The 27,579-nt window shown below is 35.3% G+C and overlaps 1 protein-coding gene across 1 annotated transcript in view; it reads right to left on the bottom strand.

The window, feature by feature from the left end:
- Positions 1-27,579, bottom strand: part of GOLGA7_3 (Golgin sub A member 7) — a 62,065-nt gene that overhangs the window by 6,696 nt on the left and 27,790 nt on the right. Inside the window, exons 14-29 of the mRNA XM_051217392.1 lie at positions 26,821-27,045; positions 25,452-26,022; positions 22,377-22,583; positions 21,025-21,238; positions 19,913-20,100; positions 16,988-17,339; positions 15,570-15,833; positions 14,432-14,778; positions 12,022-12,348; positions 10,236-10,352; positions 9,123-9,482; positions 8,529-9,010; positions 6,750-7,075; positions 5,439-5,692; positions 3,067-3,810; positions 1,807-2,135 (exon numbers count right to left, since the gene is read on the bottom strand). Of these exons, the coding sequence (XP_051064788.1) occupies positions 1,807-2,135; positions 3,067-3,810; positions 5,439-5,692; positions 6,750-7,075; positions 8,529-9,010; positions 9,123-9,482; positions 10,236-10,352; positions 12,022-12,348; positions 14,432-14,778; positions 15,570-15,833; positions 16,988-17,339; positions 19,913-20,100; positions 21,025-21,238; positions 22,377-22,583; positions 25,452-26,022; positions 26,821-27,045 (5,307 nt within the window). The remainder of the gene's footprint in view (positions 1-1,806; positions 2,136-3,066; positions 3,811-5,438; positions 5,693-6,749; positions 7,076-8,528; positions 9,011-9,122; positions 9,483-10,235; positions 10,353-12,021; positions 12,349-14,431; positions 14,779-15,569; positions 15,834-16,987; positions 17,340-19,912; positions 20,101-21,024; positions 21,239-22,376; positions 22,584-25,451; positions 26,023-26,820; positions 27,046-27,579) is intronic.

Genomic DNA, 27,579 nt, shown 5'->3' with positions numbered 1-27,579 from the left:
ATAAATATAGATCCTGGGTTCGAATCTCGTGAAACGGGATCGTGGATGCGCACTGCCATTGAGGAGTCCCACAATAAGACGAAACGGCCGTCCAGTGCTTCTAGGTTTTCCATGGTGGTCTAGCTTTAATTGACTCATAATCTCAACTATTGAAATTACTATAATATCAACAAAAACCCCTTCTGATATTAATAAATATATTTTTGTGACATTCCAATGAGTAGAAAATTATATTTCTGATGTTTCACGACTTAATATAAGACACTTCTTCAGAGTTAAATAATAATCGAATTAAGTTAATACAAGTGAAGTAGTCGAACGCGTTGACAACTTCACTTATCGTGGAAGTCTGATCAGCCCTAATGGGTTGGTGTCTGACGAAATCTCAGCACGGATTCGAAAAGTTCGATTGGCTTTTGCCAACTTACGTCACCTTTGGCGAAGGTGAGATATCCGTCTATCAATAAAAGGACGAGTATACTGCGCGGCAGTCCGTTCTGTTTTACTTTACGGCAGCGAAACATGGCCATTAAGAGTAGAAGACACTCGTAAGCTATTAGTATTTGACCACAGATGCATTAAAAATATTGCTCGCATCTGCTGGGATCACCGGGTAAGTAATAGTGAGGTTAGACGCAGGGTATTAGGGAATGATGGTAAATCAGTTGATGAGGTTATGAATCTTCATCGACTGAGATGGTTGGGCCACGTGTTACGTATGCTTGAACACCGATTACCACGACGTGCAATGCTAACCGGTGTTGGAGATGGTTGGAAGAAAGTAAGGGACGGCCAAACCAAAACGTGGCATCAGTGCTTGAAGACACTAACTTCTAGTCTGAGCCATGTTTGTAGATGCAGACTACTTGGTTGGGGTCCGCGTGACTTTCGTAACCAATGGTTGGAGACTCTTGGTGACATGGCTCAGAGTCGATCACAATGGCGTAGGTGTATACACTCCCTGTCTTCCCTTAAACTAAGAGATTATAATCGCTTCATATCTTTCTTTCTACGAACCAATTCTTTCTTCTTGTACTATATCTCTATATGCAATCTTTCTCTTACATATTACTACCTTTGACCTAACCACTGCTATGAATCCGGTGTTCATCTTGTTGTGCTGATGCGGTATGGCAACCTGGACCGATGCACATATGTGCCTGGTCCTACGTTGTAGCTGACTGACTGACTGACATTATTTAAGCCATGAAACGTTAAAAATATGAATTTTCTACTCATTGGAATATAACAAAAAATAGATTTATTATTAGCTTAAGATGCTTCATTTATTTGAGGCTATCAAGTCCAAACCTGGGTATCGATACCTACATTTTAGTGAACTGTTTAATAATGCAATCTCTTCATGTTGACAAACGAAGGATATAGTAATTGAATCTTAGGAGTTTATATAAACGAAATTATCCATATTTAAATAGTGATTACAAATGGATATCTAATGAATGAATAGAAGTTGAAAAGAGTTAATAAAACGATTATGTAACACGAATCGACTCTAAACTATACAGTGACTATGCTTTTGCTAAAATGTTTATAAGCCTATATGGTTCTAGACAGGTAGTTAGGTGTAAACTATTTGATTCACGCTATAATCTCAATCAGTAGATTGGAAATCTTTCCAATCAATTTACAACTCTATCTAGCCATCCTTATGTAGTTTGACAACTTGGAACTATATATATATTTGTCAGATTATAAGGTTGTTTGTTTATCACTGGTTGGGTAATTGTTAATTCAATCAATAATACTGCCATATATATCGCGATTTCTAAACACAAATCTCCTCACCTTGATGGATTATACGGAGTTTTACAAACACAATACACTGAAGAATTAGAAGAGACATCCTGTAAAACATTAGTAATTGATTCGATTTGTATTTCATTTCTGTCAGATTTTTCAGACAACTTGGCACGGCCTCCTCCTTTATTACTACGTCCAGTGCCACTAGCACTACTACTTCCTCGCTTAGACCCACCCTCACCTACAGAAGATGATTTTGGTGATTTCATTGATCCTGTAACATTGTAATTGTGTTCACTGGCATCTGAATTTGTAGATTCATGTTTCAATCTCTTTGTTTTTGTACCAGATGAACGATTAGTCTTAGTTGAAGCCTAAAAACAATAGAAAAATATATAAATATATATACACGAAATAAAAATAACGAAAACACAAAAAATTAAAACTATACGATACAACATAAAGAAGCTTTATGTTAAGAAAGAAAAATACTGGTAGTGAATGAACACTCAGATGGAGGAGATCAATTTAGTGTTTAATACAAAATCAGAGTGTCTTGGTGAGATACGAAAACCATACATTAAATGCATCATTAGTATATCATGCAATAGTTGTTAATTAAATACTTCATGGTTCTTCAAATTCCTCTGTTTCCCTTTCTGTTCTCATTAGTTCTATCTTTTCAGTCTTCTACTGCCAGACATAAAACTTCTGACTGGTGTTGCATTATTTCATTTATTTATTTAAACACATAAACATTGGTACGAAAAGGCACCAAATAAATGTGCGCCACACTACATTATTCGATCGGTGTGAGCGTCTTATCCACAAAACAGTGGAGCAACTTCAGGAGATGTAGTACTATGTTAGCCAGTGACCAACAATAGGTTTATACGCCATTTGATTCTTCAAGATACTGAAGCCCATGTGCACCAATAGTTAGGAATCAGGGTTTTCCAACCTCCCTAGGTGGATCCTCCATATTAACCAACCCGGTTAAAGCACCGGACATTCGCTTTTCGTCCTCTCGACTTCGTAAACACCCCCCGCCGCGAGAAAGCAGTGAATAATATATCTCTGGCAGTGGTTGTATGCACGTGGCTATATGAGAACATTTCAAAAAAAAAGAGAGAGAGAGAGTGGACTCTCCCCACTCCTCTCGGCTGTACCAGGGCATTTGGGGGCACATACTACTTACATCTATCAACATAAGTTGCATAAGCCACAATACGACTGAAATTAGCATTATATTTAGACAACAAAGGAGATAATTAAAAAAAAATAACCAAATATAAATAAACTAACCGTTGATTTCTGTTGACAAATATTATTTCCATAATCATCACCTAAACCAGGTGATGTACTTGCAGTAGAACAAGAACTATGAGTAGTAATAGTAGTAGTATTATCATCTGCATCATCATTCTTATCATTATCACTATCTTTATTATTATTATTTGTTAATAATTTCTTTGATTGTTTAAGAGATAATTTCATGGTTAAACGATTTTTATTGTTTGTTCTATTTGGAGATTGTTTTATTGTAGTTTTATTATATGATTTAGATAATTTAATAAATTCATGATTTAATGCACTTTTTCGTGGAATACGATTATTTGCTAATAATTCTGATTGATTAATTGGTTTATTATTATTATTATTATTATTAATTACATAAGGATTTTTATTTTCATCATCACTAGAAGATAATGATGATGAAAATGTCGGAGTAATTTTCCGTTTTGTACGTTTATGATAAACATCATTCTTTTTATTTGTAATAGTAGTAGTAGTAGTAGTAGTGGTGGTGTTATCATTTTTGGTTTTACTAGGACGTCCAATTTTCTTTTTTGGTATTAATGTTGATGAGAATGATGATGATTTATTGAGTTGATTAACAATATTAGATCGACTTTTTTGTGTCAGTAATTTTTCACCGGTTTGATGATGAGGATGTGTTGATGATTGTTCTAATTTTTTTGAAGAATTCTCATTAAATTTATCTGCCTTAGAGATCTGTTGTGCTCCTTTGATTTCATTAACAGCAATCTGTAAAAGAGAATTGTTTGTTTTATAAATTAATATATGAGAATTATAACAGAAATAAATGACACTGGCTTTGACAGACGTATATATATATATATATATATATATGACATTTATAAGGAATAGACAGAATGCGAATAGCAGTTGGATCCAGTAAGTCCTCTTCATCCCATCATGGGTTCTTCAGCTGGATGTACCTGAGCCCAAGAGTTGACGTCCATTCCGAGACTTAAACTCAATACAGTTGGCTTCAAAAGCCATTGCATTATTCACTTAGCTACTGAGTCCTGGAGTGGATATCAACAATAAAATGCAGGTATATCTAGCTGACGAATCCCAAACAGGACGAAGCGCGCGTCCTGAATTCCACTGCTAGCCACATTTGAATTTATTTTATATCAACTTGTCTCATAATGACTATATAAAAGAAATTTGGAAAGAATGACCACATGCCAAACAAGACTAATGAAATTTCAGTTAAAAATATCTATAACGGGATAATTCAAACCATTCCCATTTGACATTTGTTTAGATTTTAAAATTCGCCAAATATTAAAACAAACGTCATTTGAACTAAGGTTCATCATCACTAAGAATTATCATGAGAATTTAGGTAGTTGAATGTGTTCACCACACTATATATCATTGGGAGTTTCATCAACCTTAATGAACTAGTCAGACAGAAAAGTTATGGATTTTCTTAAGTTGCAACACGTATTTCAAAGAAGAGATGTCCGTCTGATTATGAAACATCAACTATGAAAGCAGAAGACAAACATAGGTTGCAAGCTTTTGATAATGTGTATCATTGAAGTACTGCTTTTGTATGATGAGACAATTGAGTGTTGGGGATAGAGCACTAAACAAAGATAGTAAACCGATCAGAAAATGTGAACATTCTTTCTTATCCCGAATTATCAATTAAGTAAGTATGATTTTTTTTAACTTAAAGCTGTGGATTTTCAAATGTTTTTGAATGTGGGTGAAGGAAAACTAATTGGCAATGGCTATGAAACTATCTTAGAGCATGTAGAATCAAATACACTATCTCTTTGTTTGAGCTGTTAAAAATCATTAAGCTAGAATACCATTTATTATTATTATTATTATTATTATTATTATTATTATTATTATTATTATTATTCAATTATGGTATGTAGTCCATATGGTACATAAAAAAAACGAAACACACAAAAATAATCTACCAGTACTATCGACAAATTTACAACTGGTTGTCTGATCACTGAGTAGTGACCGATAGCATATATGACCAGTCCTTCTTAGTGCTGCTCCTACATACACATACATCTCAGCTGTACGGAATGTCATTCAAAGCCGAAACGCCAAGTAGTAACGTCTCTGACTGTGAAACTGAATGACATAAGATCGAATTCGCCAGAGAACACCTATTTCTTCAAGATTACAGGTAAATCTCGTTGACCAGTGCCCAATTGCAAAAATTCTAAGTCAGACAGGATTGTCTGTCGACTATCCACAAATACTACTTTAATGTAGATAAACTGTGCATAAAACATTTTTCAGATGAATAATATCAATTTTATAAAATTCAAATATACTAAAAGAATAATAATGAAATACAACAGATAATACAGATGATGAATCAAACTTACATCAGCAAGTGATTTGGCCCAATTAAATATTAAACGTTTACGTGAACAAAATTGTGATTTCAATGAGCGTACACGTTGTTCTAACAAAGCACGTTCAAATCTTGCACGTCTAGCTGCAACCGATGCTCTAGCAGCATTTGTTGCTGCAATTGAACGAGCTCTAGCTTTTGCTTCTAATGTATTCGGTGAAAGAGGACGTGGAATACTATTATTATTACTCACTGAACGATCATCACTTCGACTTCTAGAATTTACTAGTAATAGGAACAAACAAATGAATGAGAAAAAATTGCAGATTATATATAACGTTGACTATCTTTGAGATTGCTACCGAGAAATCTTCAAAAATTTGAGGAAAAATGTTGAAAAAACTGTCTTATTAACACCATAATAGAAAATTTACCGAAAGATCTAGAAAACAGACGAATTATGTGCCATAATCTAACTGTCCTTGTTCACTGATATTCACAAGATGATTGGAACTTAGTACCTTTCGCTTTAGATGCTATTGCGTTATTCATTCAGCTACTGAATTCAAAGAGTCACTAATTTGCTTGACGGGGATATTTATATGATTATTATTAAGAGTTTGAGTCCAGTAGCGCGTACAATAAACGAGCGTTTCGAACTTCACGGTTAACCATAATTTATCTATCCTGTAAAACATGGCAAAATGGGAATATCGAGGCGATCCCCACAGGATATATATAGTTTCATTATGGTACGATAAACGAATTTATTTTGTTGGTCAATTGTTCTGAATTTGATAATATCTGTTTATTGAAACTTTCATTTTAAGAACTAGTTCTCTGTGAGCAATTAATTGTTGCCCGCTTGTATTATTAACATCAATTAGGTTGCGCTCGATCCATATCCACACAATTAATGTAATAACAGTCTCTGAAAATAAATGTTATCAATATTTATAAAATAGTAAATTCTCAGCACAAAATAATACAGTTAATAAAGAAAATATGGTTAACAGGTGAATTCAGTCAGTGGATAGGTGTATGAACTTATATATTTTCTACTACAATTCATTTACCTAAAACATTTGTATAGTTTCGATTAGCAATTTATATGTCAGAGCAAGTGTTATTACTGGGTTAACTAGACTGAAGTAAATATATAGGGCTTCGAAATTCAAATCTAACGACTGAAAGTCAGACGCCTTTACCACTAAACGTACGAAAAATTAATAAATTCACTATAAATATGTACAAGAGATCTCTACACCCCAGTGTCAAGATCTAAAACAACCTATATAAGCATGAAATATAAAAATACAGATACAAACGACAGAAAACATACCTGGCATACGGCCAGATTGAAGGGCAGAAGCTAAAGTAGAACGTGAGCGTGAGGAAGAGCTATTCAACAGAAGTCCGTTAGGTTGACCACCATCATATAAAAAGCCATTTTTTTCAACATATCCTTCAATATTTGATGGAGAAATTAATGATTTATTAACTTCAGTAGTAGTGACAGTAGCAGAAGTTGAAGCATTTGAACTTGGATCTGGAGGAAGCGAAGCTAGCCGAGTGGAAATGACATACTGACTAGTTTTATCATTAGGATCCATCTTTGAAACATCACTATCTGAAATAGGAGGATAATTGGATTTCGGCGGTAGTAAACTAGAAAGAAGACAGGGAGGGAGAAATACACTTTTACGTACAGTAAACGACGCCAATAATAATAATAATAATAATAATGTAAATAATATAAATAATAATAATAATGTGAACCAACTCTAATGAGATACTGTCTATCAGGATATACTCTAACCAACAAATCGAAAAATGGGATTTAAGTCATCAAAACCAATAGTTCGTACCACGATAATACTGATATTTACCTATCACACACATCATACGAGGTAAATCCTAAAAAACACTTTATAAAATAAATAATATCGGCGGTAAAATTCTAAAATACAGTGTTTTTTCATCTTACTGTGGCTTTAATCGTGTCAGATCTTTTAAACACAATTTAGATGTCAGATGGGTTTTTGTGGAGATTGTAGTAATTTCAATGGTTAAGATCATGAGTCAGTTGAAGCTAGATCACCATGGAAAACCTGGAAGCACTGGACGGCCGTTTCGTCCTATTGTGGGACTCCTCAGCAGTGCGCACCCACGACCTCGCCCCCTGCGAGATTCGAACCCAGGACCTACTGGTTTCGCGTCCGAGCACTTAACCGCTAGACCACTGAGTCGGCATCCAACGGTGTTAATGTCTAACTTCAACTAATCCACGAAATTGAGCGACACATTCACCATTGTCTTCAGTGAGTTACTACCTCACAACAGACCTGGTTGAACTCCACTGGTCACTACTTCTCACTAGAACTCAAGGATATACCTCGTGAAGCCAGTCACTAGTGAGCATATTTTTGATTAATATCAGATGGGTTTTTGTGGAGATTGTAGTAATTTCAATGGTTAAGATCAATTTAGATGTACCAGACAGAAATTGGAACTAAATGAAGAGTGTAAAACAGAAAGCTACACAACTCACGAGTGACCAGTGTCATATATGTCTTGTCCTATAATAGTAAGAGAATTATATTGATCGAAGTATAATGTTACCCGGCTGGTGCACTAAGTTGAGATATTAAGTAGCTGGAGGTAATCGACAAGATCTAGGTGTCATGCTAGTCGGTACTCGTTAGAAATTGTATCTGTAATCTTGAGAGTTAACTCTATCTGTGCGATTCAAAACCACATCCACCTGCTTGACAGCTATATATATAATCACCGAGTTATTCAGATAGTGAACAACGTCTATCAGGACTGAGATATTTACAGCTGATCGATCACTTATCTAATTAAAATAAGATTACACGATGTGCATAAATAATGAATAAGTCTTTAGACATTGATTATTATTTCTCAAAGAAATAATAGAATTTTTGCATAGTTCATGATTTATAAAATCCAATTAGAGTCACACATTACTCAAGAGCCGGTTGACGTACCTGATTGGAGCAAAGTTTGGAACTAAGAATAAATTTCTTGACAAAGTACATAAAAGGATTAAAATTATTTATTGAATAAGGAAGGTTTAGTAGAAAACAAAAAAACTCACGAATTCATGAAAACACTAATTTCCCACAAAAACACTGCATCTTCAGACATCCACTTTTCCTCAACTGACACTTCATTACGCTGTGACTGGAGACCACGTCGTCCACCACAGAATTCTGGATCACCATCATCATCTGAATCGCAAAATGAACCTCGACTAGAACGACCGTAAGAACGAAAATTATTCCGCGATTGTCGGCGACTAGAACTATTTGAACAAGGAACTCCAACACGCCAACCTTCATCTACAGCAGGGTCGTAATCGGGGTCTTTTCCACCTTGAGCATTTCTCTGACCTCCACGTCTCCCTTTTCTCCTAGAACTTGACTCATCAGGTTCTGGAGAATCTTGAAGAGATGGACCTCTTGTAGATCGACCTCTATTAGATGGATCTGTAGCTTTACGCCTGCGGCTAGAATTCGAACGGGTTGGATAAGTTGTAGTTATACGAACTTTGTAATTAGCCTGTAGCCAAAATCGATCCTATCAGTAGAAAACAGAATTTCAACACATCAGTAACAATCTTCGATGGAAAAAATAACACAAGTTCAAATCATTTGAAAAATATATACAATACAAAACGAAAAGAACTTACAAGAGGTTGAATTTCAACTATACGCCTTACGCTATAAGGCTTATTATCATCATATCTGCCTGAAACACCACTAACATCAATATCGTCGTCATCGTCATCAACATTTAAAATTTTTTTAAAACAAGGTCGCCCATTGGAATCATGAACACATATATCTTTATCTGGTTCAACCATTATATCATCCCATCGAATACAATGCCATAATGTACGTAAAAGTAAAGCAAGATTAGCCAAATCTAAACCAAATGAGATATTGTTGTTATGATTATCTTTTTGAAAGCTATTCATTCGTATTTGACTAAGACGAAAACGCCAGCATTCTGCAAAATTAGGCCTTGAACTAGGATATAACCAGTTCACCTAGAATATAAAAATTACAATGATTTAGTAATTATTATAAGTAAGGAAATAAGTATACGATTATAAGTTGTAAGAATTTTATGAAAACAGTTATGTAAGCAATACAGCAAACATTAGTTAAAGTAAATATATATAAAATGGAAGAATTTGTTGTATTATTAGAACAATTAGGAAGTAGGCAATATACTAGGCGAGTATATTCATATCACGTTCCTGTTTAAATGTCGTCTTCTCAATGTTGAACAGTTAATAAATAAAAATTATGAGATACGCTAATGAAAGTCAAACTGATACTTAGTCGAAATATTAGCTGACATGTCGTTGACTAAATCAGAAGGGCAATCGGATATATACACCTTTGATGTGTGAATATTATATTTCGATTTGGTAGTTAAATTTATCTGATAGGGTTTCACTCTTTATTTGCATAATGAGTTTAATGTATTAAAGAAAGTGAAAATATCTTGAATGATTCGGATCACAGAAAACAACCACAGGTGTGGTGGTATAAAGTTTAATAGAGAGATTTTGTCTCTCTATCTCAGAAGTTAAAGCAAAGAATATTAACGTTTGTAGTTTAAGGGAAAAAACATAAAGAAGGCATTGTAAGTTTCAGTCTCATGAAAAGTGTAACCAAAGAAAGAAACATTTGTCTATTTCTTAACAAACTGACTAAACGCTTCATAAAAAGACAACCTACATTAGTAAAGAATAAATGCAAAAAGTGTAGATAAAAGGGGACTACTTTTTTACCTGTGAAAGTCGCTTCTTTTCAACATCATATCCAGGAATTTCACGTCGACCAGCAGAAAGTATAACAAGGCGTAAATTATGAGGATTTATTCGGAATAAAGATGATTTGGGAAGAACCTGAATATCAATAAACAGAAAAAAAACGAAATAAGCACAATCAATAGTACTAAACTTACTTGTAATATTCTGCAACCATTTTCCACTGTCTTCAGTGAGTACCAATGATACAGTCTCCAACAATGTGTATCTGTATTCTCGAGGGAACGGATGTTCTCTGGTGGATTCAACCGCGTGTTATCCAGTTTCATAGTCAGAGGCGTTACTACTGAACTATTCGGATGTCTCTAACCGTGAATGTGATGGACAATATTAAATCCACCAGACGGACATTACCTTGGAGATTATAGGCGAAGCTTGTTGACGAGTGCCGAGTAGAACAAAACGTGGGTAAAATGGGGAATCCTTTCAAATACATCCAATAAGCATTTTACATCTCAACATAGTGCACACGATGTCGAATAACTTGGACTAGTGGCCACATTGTAACTTGATCGATAGAAGTCGACCAACACTAAGGAGTATTTGACGTACATAACAATGGTTAGAATGCTAACATTACGTAACAATATATGTCATATTTACAGTTGATTGTTCACTTCAATCTGTTTGAAATTATCAATAATTAAACCTTGATAGTGATATTTATAAAGCTGTGTTTTTAATGCTGTAAAATAATCGCTGTGGTTTGTAATTGCTACATTTTTGTGATGTAGATTATGGTATCATCAAATTACGAACAACTAAGGACAATACAAAATCTGAATGAACTGGACACATCGAATGACCAATAGCACAGCAATACTTTAACAATTAATAATCCACACGAGAATAAGATAGAGGAAAGATGGAATTTTCTACAGAACCCTAATATTTCCAATAGAAGTCATGACAGTAACAAAATAACTATGTTTATGTAATTACGAATATAAAAAAACTGAGATATGTGGCAAAAATAGTCAATCGAAAAAACGAAAACAACCATTCTCAATAAACGCCAAAAGTCAGTGAGGAAATACATAGTGGAAAGAAATAACCGAGGACTTCCTTACAAGTCATAACTACAATTTATTAAAGAAAAATTGAGAAAATCAGATGACTTACTAGCAGCAATCTTAAAACGTTTCCAAAACTGTTTCTTTTTATATTTCGTCACAGTATGTTGCCGACATGTCGCTTTTCATGAAACTCAGAATCTGAATACGATATCCTACACTCATTTTTAAGTCAAATACTACATAGATTATAGCTGACTAATCAAATTGGAAAAGGTATAACCTTTCATCAAACTGAAGCAGGTAAGATTAGATAGAAACATAAGGCTTTACACCACTAAGTTATCTCTACAATATGATTCTTAGTTCAGAAATTACTTGAATTAAAACTGAGGGACGGACAACAATAATTCCATCATAGTCACCGGGAGTGGCTTACAGCAACTAAGCAAGTGTTTTATGACTCAAATGAGTTAAGGTGGCTGGAAAACTTGTAACTTTAGATCCTAAAACATCCAGGAAATTCCGACGGAGAACGGTAAGACGAGAGTATCGACTTAAGGTTTAAGGGTGGAGTTATACTGTTAACCGGTCGGTAAAGCCAAAAAATAGCACATCACGTTGGACCACGGATTCTTGTCGTCTGTGACAAGGCCTTTGCTACGTTTGAAGAGATTACGGTATCACATAGAACCACATACATATTTACTGCGTACGATGATAAAATAACTAACCATATTTTGTTTCTGTTCGCTACTACATTGATCTTTCGACATGGAATCTGGAAGTGGCCAAGCATAATCATTTACATAAGGTAAACTTTGTGGTAACATAGCATCCGTAGTAGTACCATAATCTTTGCCGGCTTGATTAGTTGTTTTCTTGTTATTGTTACGCAAAAATTTATTCACAAATGTTTTGTTGTTCAAATCGAAATCGGCGTTGTTACGTAGTGATAATGAATACGGTGAACTGATGACTGGTGAACCACGATTGACAATCTCTTGATATTTGCCTAGTTCTGATTTTAACGAATTAATTTGCGATTCTAATTCCTGTGCCTGATAATAACAAAAATAAAAGAGGTTTCCTTTTTTTAATAAAGAAACAAATTCCGAAATAAACAATGGATAGGACAAGGAAAATAAACAAGATTAGTTCAAATAGTTTATTTACACACTGATCTTAGTTAGACAAACATTGTCAACCTTGAAGTGAATAGCCGCTTCGTCTTAGTATGCGACTCGTCAGTACTGCGCATCCACGACGCTGCTTCCAGGAATTGAAGGTCCTAGGTTCGATTTGATATGAATTTGGTAAAAGTGGATGTGCGACCCAAAATTTAAACCGAAAAACCTACAATTTTTTAAAACCATCTAACATAGTGTACATGATGTTATTCAGTCAGTTATACGCAAAGTAGGACGTGACACATTTGTGCATTGGTTCAAGTTGTCACAATTTATTTGCCCCCAAATGCCCTGGTACGGCCGAGAGTGGGGAGAGTTCGCTCTCCTTCTCGAAATCCTCTCACATAACCATGTGTATATAGCCTCTGTTACGGAAGTCCTACTCAATGCCTTCTCGTGTCGGGGCTGTTGTTTACGAAAATGAGAGGACGAAAAGCGAATGTCCGGCGCTTTAACCGGATTCCAAACCAATGGTGCACATGGCTGGCTCCATTATCCTGCGGGAACAAATGGCGTATGAACCAGTCGTTGGTCACCGGCTACCATGTGACTGCATCTCCATACGATGCTCCACTGCCTTGTGGATCAGACCTTCGGGTCGCAGGCTCGTGGAGTGGCCCCCTAAGAAAACCACCTGTTTCGGTTTGGGCACCCGGGCAGCATCAAAGCCCTCACACATATCAAATTGGATTTGTGTGGCGCATACGTATTTGGTGCCTCCTTGTATCAATATCTATGTGTTAAAATAATAATAATAATACATAGAAAATATGATTGGAGAAGGGAGACTGAAACCATAAAATAAAAGGAATAAAATAATCTGAAACTCAGGGTATGAGAGATAACAAAAGCGAATACATTTCAGTCATTGTGGTCACATTTGAGCTACATCAGTCAACATCAACCATGGGCTACGATAATTTTCTAAACCCCAACCAAGCATTCTCCATAAACAAATATTCAATGACTTTATAAGTCAGTCAGTAACAATGTAGAACATTGTACGTACGTACATCAGTTCGAGTTGCCATACCACATTAACATGAAAGTACAACTGTCGATTCAAATCCCATAGTGATAGAGGTAGTAAGAGTATAAGCAGTAATCGGAAACATTAGGGCTTGAAGATGTTATTCAAGGAGTATAATACAGTGAAATAATTTTGGAAAGAGAAAAGAGAAAGGGACACAAAGAATTCAGAAAATTAGAATTTGGGAGAACACAAAGAGTGGATGCATCTGCGCGATTGCAAACGATTTTCAGGTATGTAATTCAGGGTCTCTAACCATCGGTTGCTATCATCTTGCGGTCCCCAACCAGGTAGTCTACACCTACCAACATGGTTCAGTCCACTAGTCAATGACTTCATGGATTTGTGCCATGTTTTGGTCTGGCCGCCCCTAGCTTTCTTCTAACCTATTCCTACACCATAAAACATCGCTCGTCGGTGGTTGGGCATACGTAACAAATGTCCCAGCCATCTCAACTGATCAAGTTTCACTACTTCATTAATTGATTTGCCATCCTTACCTAGTACCCGTTTTCTAACAACTGCATTACTTACTCGATGGTCCCAGAATATACGAGCAATGCAATGATCGAATACTAGTAACCTATGAATATCCCTTATTCTTACCGGTCATGTTTCACTGCCGTAAAGTAGGACGGAACGAACTGCTGCGCAGTAAACACGTCCTTTTGTTGGTAGACGGATATCTCGCCTACGCCATAAATGACGCAAGTTGGCAAAAGCTAGTTGAGCCTTCTGTATCCGTGCTGAGATTTCATCACACATCAGACCACAAGGGCTGATGAAACTCCCAAAACCAATGACTTCATACAATTTTCAAACGTTAATTGACCTGAGACGCGTCATTACAGATGAATTTAACAAACCTGTAATAAAGTATATAAGTAGTTTACACTCTTGAATACATTCTCACTTCTGACCTACCTCCGAACGAACTGAAGCAATCTGAGCATTAATAGCGTCTAATTTAGCACTGGCTTCTGTCACAGCATGATCTAAAGCCAGAGTTGCTTCATCAACAATTGGAGTTTGTAATCGAGCAGCAGTTGGACCACTATCGAACTGTCTAACTAAACCTTTATAATCAGAAATCAAAACTTTCGATTTATTATTCATTATGAAACGAGGATCTTCATCTATTAATGAATTATGACGAATATGTTGAGCTTTAGCTATTGAACGTCTACCTTGATGTAGATCTGACATTCCTTGTGAATCAGATATCACTGGTCGAATAGATGGTCCAGTTGATATGTATCGATTGAAACCACCTAATTTGAAAAAGATATATACATATATTTAAAGTAATAAACATAATGAGAATCATTCAAAAACATATACTACTAACTTTAACTTTCGATTTTTCTTCTTTTTAATTAACATATTTATCAGGCAGAGATTCGATTTACACTCTAAAGTGTGAAGACAAGTGATACTACATCGATGGCCAAAATGGACTAACTGGATTAAGATTGTATCCTCAATGTCTAACCTACCTTTCCTACTAATCAGGCATTTTTCAAGCCAATTTCATCTCGCTGTGCTAATGTAGTGTGACAACTTGAACCGACACAAACATGTGCCAGGTTCTACTTTGCGTAAGACTGACTGATTGACCAGCTGAATTAGTGATATCATAAGACTGATTAACAGTTATGAAATAAATGAGTAGTACATGGAATAAAATTCAAACAACTATGATTAATGAATTATCAGATATAGTTGAAATATTTGGCATGCGAAAACAAGTTGACAGTTCACTCTCTTAAAATATACATAGGTAGTGTTGATTACAATTTGACTTGATTTGAGGTACTAGTGAAAATAACTGAAGTTGGAATTGTACCACTGGAAACTAGCCTGGTAGTTCTAACAGTTAAGATTTCGATGCGAGACCCTGAGTTCGACCTCTGCAGGGAACGAAGATGAGCATCACTGAAGATTCCCAAACTAGGACGAAGAGGCTGTCAAACGATCCACAGTTTTATGTTAAAATCAAGATGGAAATGGATTTGAAATGATAGCCAACTTAGAAACGATTACTTAGTATTTATGAACCTACCACAGACCAATTGTCGGGCTGTATTTGTAGCAACAAGACTTGCAACTGATGGAGTTCGAAGAGATGATGATTGCTGTGTACCAACAATTTGTGGATAATCACTCGATGAACTAACTGGTAAAATTAAACTAGTCGAAGATGGACCACCACTACCAGCAGCAGCTAAAGTACGTCGTAATATAGCAGGAGGTGGTTTACGAGGCAGTATTGGTGTAAATGATGATGTAACCGCAGATGTGACTGCGTTAGGATCTGAGGAAACACCTAGAAAAAAAAGGTGAACAGGAATGACAAATGATGTTACAAAGCATTATGCATCAGTAATCAATAAGAATGAAGGACATATTGAACAGGTATACAATACACACACAGAGGGATCATGCAATAACCAGTGCTTCTTCATGTTAATCAACTTCGTATTGATAATAACCATCAAACAATTTCACTTCAAATAAACATTTCCACTAAAGTGAGAAACAAGGAAAAAAAGACTAATCAAGTTTTTTATGCTTAATTTATAATATTTATCTGATGACTTGCTAAACTGATGAAAATGATGAAAAAAATACCAGTGTCCAACCAATGATTCATTTGAAGCATTACTAATGATGTATAGTGAAACCGTTAAGTAATGCTGAAAATACTAACATGGTAATGAAAGTAGGTCAGTAATAAAGCTCTGAAAATATATATCAACTGTGATAGAGGTGTTTTATTAAATATATTTGTATAAGGACTAGTGACCTATATCCAGGTTCTCGAAATTAATTGGGCAGTGTTGTGTATGTTCTTTAAAAAATTAAATTATTAATAAAATGTCATTTCACAATTGATTGATCACTGGGTGGCGATCAATGTCATGTGTGTCTAGTCCTTATTTAGTGCAGATCGAATGCTATCGACCATGTTGCAATGTGGCCACCAGTCTAGGTGACTCGACATTGCGGGCACTATATATCGAGATTAGATGGTGGTTGGAGGTAGTCGACAGGAAACCCTAGACCCGGGTTTCGTGCTACTTGGCACTTGTCAGCAAGATGTACCTGTAATCTTGAGAGAACTGGTGCTCCCTGGCGGATTCGATTTCAAGTAACCCAGCTTCACAGTCAGAGACGTCACCACTGAGCTATCCGAGCCGCGACCGACCTCCTCCAGTGGTGACGTCTCTGACTGTGAAGCTGGGTGACACGAGATCGAATCCGCCAGGGGGCACCAGTTCCCTCAAGATCACAGGTACACCTTGCTGACGAGTGCCAAGTAGCACGAAACCCGGGTCCACGGTTTTCTGTCGACTACCTCCAACCACCATCTAATCTCAAAATGTCACTTCTTTCACCAGCTCTGTACGAAAAAAATAACACGAAGATATTGAATAAAACCTGTAAACATAAATGTGCAGAGAATGAAATATTATTCACCTGACTGATTTGATGCTTTAACTATAGTGATTGTAGGTGTTTGACTTGGAGGATTTGTCGATCCACTACTATCACTAGTTGTAGTAGCAGTAGTACAAACTGTAGGTGCAATTATAAATCGAACAGAATTAGCCGATGGAGGTTTCAACTTTCCAACAGTAGCAATATTAACAGTGGCTGGTTGATTGATTAGAGCAGGGATTGAGACAGTATTGGATACAGTAGCAGGAGTGATCAAATCAGTAAGTTGTATTCCACATTGTTGTAAGTTAGTTGTAGATATGGTAATTGGTTGTTGTGATGTTTCATTCTCGACGGAGATAGATACAAGAGGAGTGTTTGTAATAGCAGGCTTAAAAATAAAATGAATTTAACGGGATTTTTTAAAGACAGTTATTTGTAAATATGCTATATCAGTGCAGTTGAATGAAAAAATCATAAGAGACTTAATTCAATGAATCACCTATCAATCTTAATATAAATATCTTGAGTAACAGATTGTAAGAAACTCACTGCTGAAGCATAGTACGCCTGTGATAGGCATTCTCCGGTGTGCTCCTCTACCTGAACTGAGGCAATGCACGAATTCATCAAACGAGTCACCTATTATCATTATAGGTACGATTGCCCCGCCTCCAGAGATGGTGGTTCTGTGGTGTACGGGGATTCCGGTAGCTGAGGCAGTTTTCGGGACAGCTAATTCGATCATCACGTCCCTATTTTCTCATACTTCATAAAATGTGTTCAGGATATTACGCTGTTTTATGTGTATCAAATTTATAGGTTATAGTTCTTCTAAGGATATATTTCAATATCATAACAGTTAAGACTGAACGCTAAACAATATCTTGAATCGCCACCGGTAAAATTATTGCGCGAAACATAGACAGAAACTATACTAAAAAAATGTTGACTAATTTAATTTAGAATAGCATAGGCTTTTAACAACACCAAATTTAATATCATACAATTTTCAAACAGACACACTTAAGTCTTCACCTACTTTAAGAATTCTTACTTATTTGTTTGAACACATAAATATTGGTAAAAAGGGTCACCGAATACATATGCAACAAGTTATTCGATTTGTGTTTGGGCCGTGATACTGCCCGGGTACTCAGACCGAAGCAAGTGGTTTACTTAGGGGGCTAAACCCGAAACCCTGAGGCAGTGGAGCGACGTCAGGAGATGTAGTACCATGGCAGCCGGTGACCAACAATAAGTTCATACGCCATTTCTTCCCTCAAGATACTGGAGTCCATGTGCACCATTAGTTTTGAATCAGTGTTTTCCAACTTCCCTAGGTAGATCCTCTATATCCACCAACCCGGTTAAAGCACCGGACATTCGCTTTTTATCCTCTCAATTTCGTAAACAACACCCTCACTGTGAGAAGGCAGTGAGTAGGACTTCTCTGGCAGGGGTTGTACGCACGTGGTCATATGAGATCATTTCGAGATGGAGAGCTAACTCTGACCACACTCAGCTGTACCACGATATTTGGGGGCTACCAGGGCCTTACACCAGTTCCGTTACTGAACTGTTAGAAACTAGTGCGACTGTTTGAGAGTTTAGGCTTTCAAATAATAGGCTGTAGGTTCGAATTCCGTACCGTCTACTTCATTTTTGGAATCCAGGTCAGATTACTGGTCCTGACGAGAAAATTTTTCACGGCTCTAAGTCGAATGCATTAATCCCATATCTACTTCTATCTCATTACTCAACACAAAATGTCCGTAGAGGTCTCATGAGGTTCGTGCAACTCCAGTATTGATAAGCACACAAAGACGCAATATTGATGTAAATTACTCGACGAAATTTAGTGTGTAGAAATTATTTATGTAATATTTTTCCTAAGCTACAGCCTTTACATACAACATCACAAAAACGGTGAAAATTAAATATTTCTGATTGTCAATATTAATCCTAAGATCTACTATGGTATGACATCAAATTTAGACTGGTAAGGAAATATAAAGAATTATAAACAACAGCTTCATGTTAGTTCCAAACTACTCAGTATTTGTACATTTACAACATAGAATCTAACGCAGGACTTTAAAAACATAAAGGGATGAATTATCGGACTCACACTCACACACACACACACTGAAACAGCTTTTTTTAAAATGTTATTAACAACGAAAAAAGCTACTTTCAGATTAATCAAACCATTGAATAACTTTCTAAAGCCTGTACACTATTTTTTAATAGTTTTACAGTCCATATCGATAGTGAAAAGTCTCCAACTGAATAGATTTCCGTTCAAATATTAAATGCAAATTCATCCAGAATATTTTACTCAATAATATATGATTAGCTTTAGATCTAATAGTAAATTTAGTTAAATAATCACCAAAAACTAGTTCTATACTAATATGGGATTCCACTGCAGTGTACATCTAGCCCGATCCGAGCACACCGACACAAGGATAGATCCTTGTCCTTTTAAGTCTTGTTGTGATCACTTAAAGTCCAGTCAATTCATGATATTTTATAACCATCATACATCGATATTGAATCAATATATCTGACATCTGATATGGATGGACTCTGCTAATCATGGCTTCTCACCAGAATATCAACAGATAATAGGTAGATACATCTATGTAGTGCTTCCCTGAATTTTGATAGTTTTCCATTAATAAAATTGATTTGTGATATGAATATTTAATTTCAACAATTCCCACAACCAACCCCTAGTATATTTAATTTAATGCAACTCATTTACTAAATAAAAGAGTTCATGTGCACTCGGGTTTGAGGAATACTTCATGTTTCATATACAGGGTAAGTGACACGAATACTACTAATGTATGGCCATACAAACCACATAAGGTCTGAAGTTAGAGTTGAGATTGAGTCCTATTTAATTGAGACAGTCGGGTGTATTTACAACAATTTGGCATATTGAAATCGATTTACCTTCAATTCACATGAGGTTGTTGCCGTTGTCAATATAACCGATGGTTTTGATATGGTAACAACATTGTTAGAACCAGTTGTACTTGATGAATTTAACACTAAATGAATGTCACTGCTATCGAAGGAATTCAATCCAGTCGTAGATGATGATGGTACAAGATCACTTTGACCGGTAGTGTTAGTAATAACTGGATAATCAATTTTTAGTACAATGAAGGGAGAAAAAGATAGGGGATTAAGTAAAGGAAAAATAAGACAAAACAAATGACAAGTAACAAAGCTGGAACAATTAAATAATAGTGAAGTCACACTAGTGATGACCAATTAAGAAACAAATGTATATCCATTTATCTTAAGCCTAGTACAAAATGGCTTCCGTTAAAATTGCCGAATAGTTGTTACTGGAAAATACAATAACCATTTGACAGCTTTATACATTCACTATACTGTTGGTTAGTTAGAGGGTTTATACAAAATTTTCTTCTAACTACTAACATCTTCAACCTAGTGCGCCCAAAATTGGGTTAATTAAACAATAATAAAACTTGATCGATTGAATTCGATCATCATTAAACAACTAGACAAACATTATATTAGTCACTACTACTTCGCAATGATCCAGTCAGCTGTAAATCAAATATATAGACCAATATATTACAACATAATTTTACCTAAGATAATAACGATGGGTTTTTTATATGAATTGACTGGGAGATTAAAATTAAGTCACTTAAATTGCGGTAGAGAATGACCACTTATAAAGCATGAGATGGTTTACAAATGCCGCTAGGAGGCATACTACAACATGATGTTCATAGTAAATATTTTTAAAGATACTGATTGCTAACCAATTATTCGGACTTAAATTAATGAGAACCAAGTCTACCTTTTAGAGTCTTAAATTTCAAGATACAAATATCCGACTGATGAGTTTTAATAATAATTTAGAAAAAAATCAGCAAATTTCTAGAGTTACAATACGACAACTGAAAAATTATCATTTCTCTAGAAAAAGAGTGATTTTAAAGCAGAACACAAAAATAACCATAAAACATGTAGCATTAGAAAACAACAAACAAACAACGAAACAATATATAGAAGAAATATTTTACTTGAATTATCTACAGTTTGATTGACATTTAACGGTTCTATTGTTGGTGATAGAATAGTATCTGTAGCAGCCACGGGAATTATATTAGTTCCACCATCGGGATTGCGTACAATTCTAACTAGACGTAGACCTTGAGGCATATTGACTGATGGTTGGCTAGGAGGAAGGTGAACAGCTTGATTATTACCTTCCTTAACATTCCCTAATGATACTGTCTAAATTAGGGGAAAATAAAGAAGTGCAAAAAAAACGTAGACATAGAAGATACAAACATTGACCAATAGAAAGGGGAATTCATGCTAATCATCACAGACATGAATACAGTGATAAATGTGAACTCAATAAAATTACTCAAAATGATTGAACACTCCAAGTATATTAATTTATAAATCCTAAACGTTCAAAATTACAAATACGCAAAGAGATTAACAGTATATTATATGATTGACTGAAGATCAGATAGCTAAACTATTATAGTAGTAAATGGTTAGTTCAAACATGAATAATTTTAAGATAATTACAATCAACAAGGAAAGAATGAGTGTTTGCAAACTTTTTTGTCGAACATCTTTCTACACTATTTAATTGGTAATGAGTATAAATTCTTATCTTCTTGAAATAGGCATTTGAAAAGATAGAATTATTGTCATCATCATCTGTCATCAAAAATAGTCGACAGGAAAATCTGAACCTGGATAAATCATTAAGTAATGTACGTGCACATATATAAATTAGGAAATGTTTCTCTGAGTAAAAATTAAATGTTATTCACTCTCAACAGATATCAACTTTTTCATCTGAAGTCAATGAATAATAATAATCCAAAACAATGAGTCGATCACATATTACACGTTATATCTTAACAGATAATTCACGATGCACTGTATACGTTACTCCTTCTCTCCTTGATTGCTAGATATCTCACAATCAGTCAGTCATTCAGCTACAATGTAGGACCAGGTAAATGTATCTTGCAATAAGCAGTACAGATTAGAGAAAATAAGACAAAATTGTTTTTGTACCGATGCCACGATTTTGTCAGCCACTAAGCGATCAATCAAGTTTGATACGACTACTAAAATAAGTTATTTTATACCGACACTGGATGAATGAAGAACATTCGAACTATTATTATTTTCTGTTCAGCTTTATATTTAGGGTATGCTAATTAGTCCTAATTTCAAACCATCAACCTTCGGGTGATTGTTCTTTTCAGGTGATTGGAAAGAACACAGATATACTACTCCCGCTTAACTTTTGTATTTGATATGTAAAAAATAGGATGGTGTTTATTTTCTATGGAGGAATATAAAAAGCATTAAAAACAACTTAAGTGTTTTCCAAATAGTTTACCTTGTTGTTAGATACTGATTTTTCATTTGTATTAGTTGGAGTCTTCAGTTTAGCAGGCAAAATAATACGTTGACCAGTTGTTGTTGTACTAGGAGGAATTGAAAGTACTCGTGGATTAGTGTTATCCTTATTCTTAACAGTGGTAGCAGTATTTCCATAAATATATGGTGCGGTGTTATTTTTCAATATCACAACTTTCGGTACAACCTATTTTCATATGAGAGGGATTAAAAGTACAGTGATTAAATGAGATAATCTAAAATGGTGAAAAAGCAACTAATTTGATGATTGAAATAAATTTATACATCATGAGCATAAACGATGCTGAATTCTGCGCGAGCGCACACATACACAAATATAGACGTAAATAAACTCATGTTTCTACTACTATAAATGAGGTTTAAAAAAAGGAAATCGAAGGAAGAGATAACCATGTGTTAACAGGATACAACCCTGAACATTATGTTCCAATTAGGCTCGTATTGCTTTTGGAATATGCTGATTGATGCATTTTAATAATCCAATTCCAGTGGACGAATTGAGAAGCTAATGGGAGATCCCTACGTAAATACTATATAAACTCTAACGCTTTAATAACTGAATGATTGTAGTTCAAATTATTGGAAAATATCCATCGTTCATCCTCTCAATTCTTGTTTTGACTTAGGAAGAATCAAGTGAAATATAGTGTCTAAGAGATACTCTAGATAGTACGAGAATATAACATTGTGTGGCATAACACTAAGACGTATAAATTTCGAATGGGGGAAAAACGGTTTATGGTAACTTAATGCTATATCCAGTCTTTATTAAGGCTCTGATTTCTAATAACACATGCGTCTATATTCAAAAAAACTCACTACTTTGCAAATTGTTCTTAGATTTTTTAAAATCAAACCAATCTTCCGATTGCTTGATGGATCGGTGAAGATCACATGAACGGCTACACGCATAGCTTTATGTATATAAATATTCACAGGTGGTATCAAATAATTTTATCTTTTATTTTTTCAAACAATAAGCAGCATATTTAGTGGTAGGCTGCGACAGATAGATATGCCGGTTCAATGCCAAATTATAGATAAGAAATGTTGACAGACTCATGTTACCGGTCAATTTTCGGTTTAACCTTATAAAAGAGCCCCTATACACAACTGGTTGAGAATCAGACTTGATTTAAGGAGGGACATGTATCTATGTTAACGAATGGGTTTGTGAACATATACACTTGTTAGCTAAGAAAAGGCAGACGACATTGTTTTGTTTTGTGAAGAGGGACAACCTTCAGCAACAATGTAAGCATGTTTGGGATGTGATTCTCTCCCTCCAAACCCAAAATGATGTTTCAGGATCAACCTGCGTCAGTGTCTAAATGACTGATAGGGCGCGAAGTAACAGAGCAGATCGATCACTATTATCTTGAAAATCCCATCAGTCCTGACGGACTGATATCTGACAAAATCTCGGGTTGGCTTTTGCCGACTTATGTCACTTGCGGCAAAGGTGAGATAACCGTCTACTAAAAAAAGGGACGAGTCCATAGTGAAGCAGTGCGCTCCGTTATATTTTATGGATATGAAACATGGTCATTCTTAGGTTAATAGTATTCAAACATATCTTTAAAGCATTGCTTGAGTATTTTTTGGATCACCGAGTAAGAAATCTCTGCGTTAAGAATAGGGTATTACGTAAGGATGGAAAAGTGATTGAATAGGTAGTAAATTCTCATCAATTGAAGTGGATGGGACATATATTGCGTATACTCAACCACAGCCTACCTCGACGCGCTACGTTGTCTGATATGGGAATAGGTTGGAAGGAAGATAGAGACGGCCTAACCAAGACGTGGCATCAATCCATCAAAACAATGACGATTGGATTGAGTTATATACTTGGGCGCATACTACCTGGTTGTAGTCCGCATGGTTATTGCAACTAATGGTTGGAAACTTTGAACGACATGGCTCAAAACCGTTTGCAATGGTGCAGGTGAATCCACTCTTTGTCTTCCCCTAAAATTCTAAGCTTTTGACTTCCCAATGATTTTTTTGTTTCCCTAATCTTTTTTATGAATGGTACCATGTGTGCTTAATTTTTTCTATTACCATATATACTGTTAATACCTCTACTAATCTGTAATGTTTGGCCTGACAATTTCATCTCTCTGTGCTAATACAGTATAGCAACTTGAATTGATGGACAAACATACCAAGTTCTACATTGAGTTTGACGGACTGACTAAATTACAGCATATGCAACATTTCTTCATAGACATTATTTGTTATGGAACAAGAGTATTGGAGAAGTTAGAACTCTTTTAACTATTATTATTTATATTTCTACTGTATAATTAATAAACTGAACCACTATATTTCTATATTCTGCTTATTGTAAGCTTTTGTTTAATAAACTGATTAGTACTATTACACGTTATTATTCCTAAATTATTGCTAATTGAACTATTTGCGATTGCCTGGTGGCTCATAGACATTCTTGGCCTGTTTGTATATAAGTAAGATTTTATATTTTATGGTGTGATGTAGTTTGACTTACTAAGTATATAAATTGACGAGTGCTCGAAATAGCTACTGTGCTGTACTGATGGGCTGGTCGGTTCGAATATGATGGATAAGGTTGATCGGGGTTTTCTTTTCGGACTAAAGGATAGAGATAGGAGAGGACATTGCGTATCAGTGGACCAACAGGAATTAAGCTTACGTTAGCCCAAGGTCAAATGTGTCAGTTAGAACATACTGTTGATCAAGGCTAAGAGCACCAGGTTATGGACGAAACAGCAGATGCAGGGTAGATGAAATATAATCGAAATCCTGATTGGCGAACTTAGCAAATGATATTGATTAAATGCTCAGATATAACATTATTGATAGTTATTAACTCATTCACCAGGCATTTAAGTATGATTAACATTAGGACTGAGGGGTTATAAAAATACTATCCGATTGCCTAAACCGAAATAAATAGAGCAGTGTTCGAACCGCGGTCCGAATGCCTTGCCTATTAACCAATCACACTTAGCATAACTAAATAATATTCTTTTTCGAAATAATGACTTACAGGAACAGTATCTGATTTAGCTGAGTTTGTTGAACAGGGTGCTGCTACTTTTGACAATCCATGGGATTTTTCCGGATTTTTTGATTCCGTGTGAAAATGTTTTCTAGAGAAAACGGGAAAGTATTCATCGTCATCATCTTCGTCCTCCTCCACCACTTCATCTTCTTCTAATTCTTCATTATCATAATAATACTCACCGTCATCATCATCATTACCACAATCTTCATCAACATAATCATAATCATCAACGATATCTTCTTCTTCATCATAGTCAACAGCATCCTCATCATCATATTCATCAATATCTTCATCGGTTGTATCACCAACTCCATCGTATTGCGGTAAACTTCGAGTTGTTGATCTAGCATTAAGATGAATAGATACTTGAGAACGTCTTTGACTAGAATATTTTTTTGAACTGCCTTGGATTTCATCATTTGGATCAAAGTTATCAGAATCATCACCTTTTGCATTTAACCGATCATCTTCATCGTCATCTTCGAAATCCACAACAAAATCAGGATCATGACGTACAGCTCTTACTCTTCGAGCACTACGTCTAAGTGGTACACTAAAATTGTAAAATAAGCACAAACAAAATAAATTCACATCCAATCTCGATCAACAGTTAATAAAGTAAGTATAGAGATATGATCAATGAAAATAAAAAGGAAAACTACTGGAGTAAACCTTATGAACATTGTCAGGTTGCTCTGATATTCGTTCGAGTGTCTAAATCAATTAGTTCCAACTACGAAATCATGTGTTAGACAACTTTACATTACGATTAGCAATAATGTTAAGCTATCTAAGTAGAGGCTGAGGATCAAATCCACGTTATCAAATCATATAAGTGTATCGGGTTTAGTAATTGCGGTTATGTTTACGTTTATTTAGTCACTCAAATGTAGATATTTTGGAATAATTTGTATTGGAAGTATGACTGTTGTTCTACTGTAACTTTTCTTCCATCATGTCTAAGTGTGCTACACTTGACATGTCTGTAGCATAATGGAGTGGTATTTTTGTCGTAGAAAACCTTACATTTCTCATGTAAGCCTGTAAAAGTGACAGAACAAAAAAACACCTCTGCATCACGGATTACGACAGTGTAAATAATAATTGCCGCTTCATTTTGGTTGGTTGCCAGGTGCAAGGTCAAAAAGTGCAAACGAGAGTGAAGTTTATCCTCACCCTCACATATGTGCTTAGAATACATAAAGTTCCATATATAACACTTATTTAATAGCCCAACAATTGTTAAATAACAGCTTATGATCAATTCTCATACTTCGAGGCTTCATCATTAACATTCACAATTCAATTCATACCAAGCAAAAACACACAAAACAAAGTATTTACTACTTACTTTTCTCTAGCTGACCAACTATTGACTCGTCCAGTATTCGCAGTAACTGAATCACAATCCGAGTCTGATTCACTCAGATCACTATTTCGATTGGTACGACGCTTCTGATTAGAACGATATGTTGGTTGTGGTGTACGATTATTAGGTGTAGATGCTGTCTTTTGTACTGGATTAAAAGCAACTTGATTCATATGTATGTTAGGAACGGTTCTAGGTGCAAGTACTCTAAAAAAAATTATACGGAAAAGTGAAATGTGAATTAGATTATGGAATATTTTCAAGATATGGAAAATATATTAAATGGCTTGAAACTATTTTTGACAACATCCACAGATATTGACTAGGAAGTGCAATAACATGGTATCAACCCTGAACATGCTTGTATATTTTAAAAATAAAAATAAAATGATTATTGCGTTTCGTAATTTGTAAAACTACACTTATGAGATTGAAGTAGGTCAAATAATTTTATAACTATATCTTAATGGCTGGAAATCCATTGTATAGACGAATGTCGAGCGATAACTACTTGGTTGGGGGTCATGCAGTTGTCATGACAAATGGTTGGAGACGTTGGGCAGCATAGTACAGAATCAGTCACAACACGGTACAAATACGTTCACTCTTTGTCACGACCTTAAAAATTATTTTATAGTATTTAAAGTTGCATATCGTTATCTCGTCTCAAATCATAGTTCGTGCCTAGCTTTTTACCTTGTGGCAAGCCCATTTCACTATTGTATCATTTATCTAGTCATT

The sequence above is a fragment of the Schistosoma haematobium genome, chromosome 5 (genome assembly GCF_000699445.3).
Source record: "Schistosoma haematobium chromosome 5, whole genome shotgun sequence".
NCBI classification, from domain to species: Eukaryota; Metazoa; Platyhelminthes; class Trematoda; order Strigeidida; family Schistosomatidae; genus Schistosoma; species Schistosoma haematobium.
The sequence above is the reverse complement of the archived record's forward strand: the minus strand, read 5'-3'. Positions and strand labels throughout refer to the sequence as shown.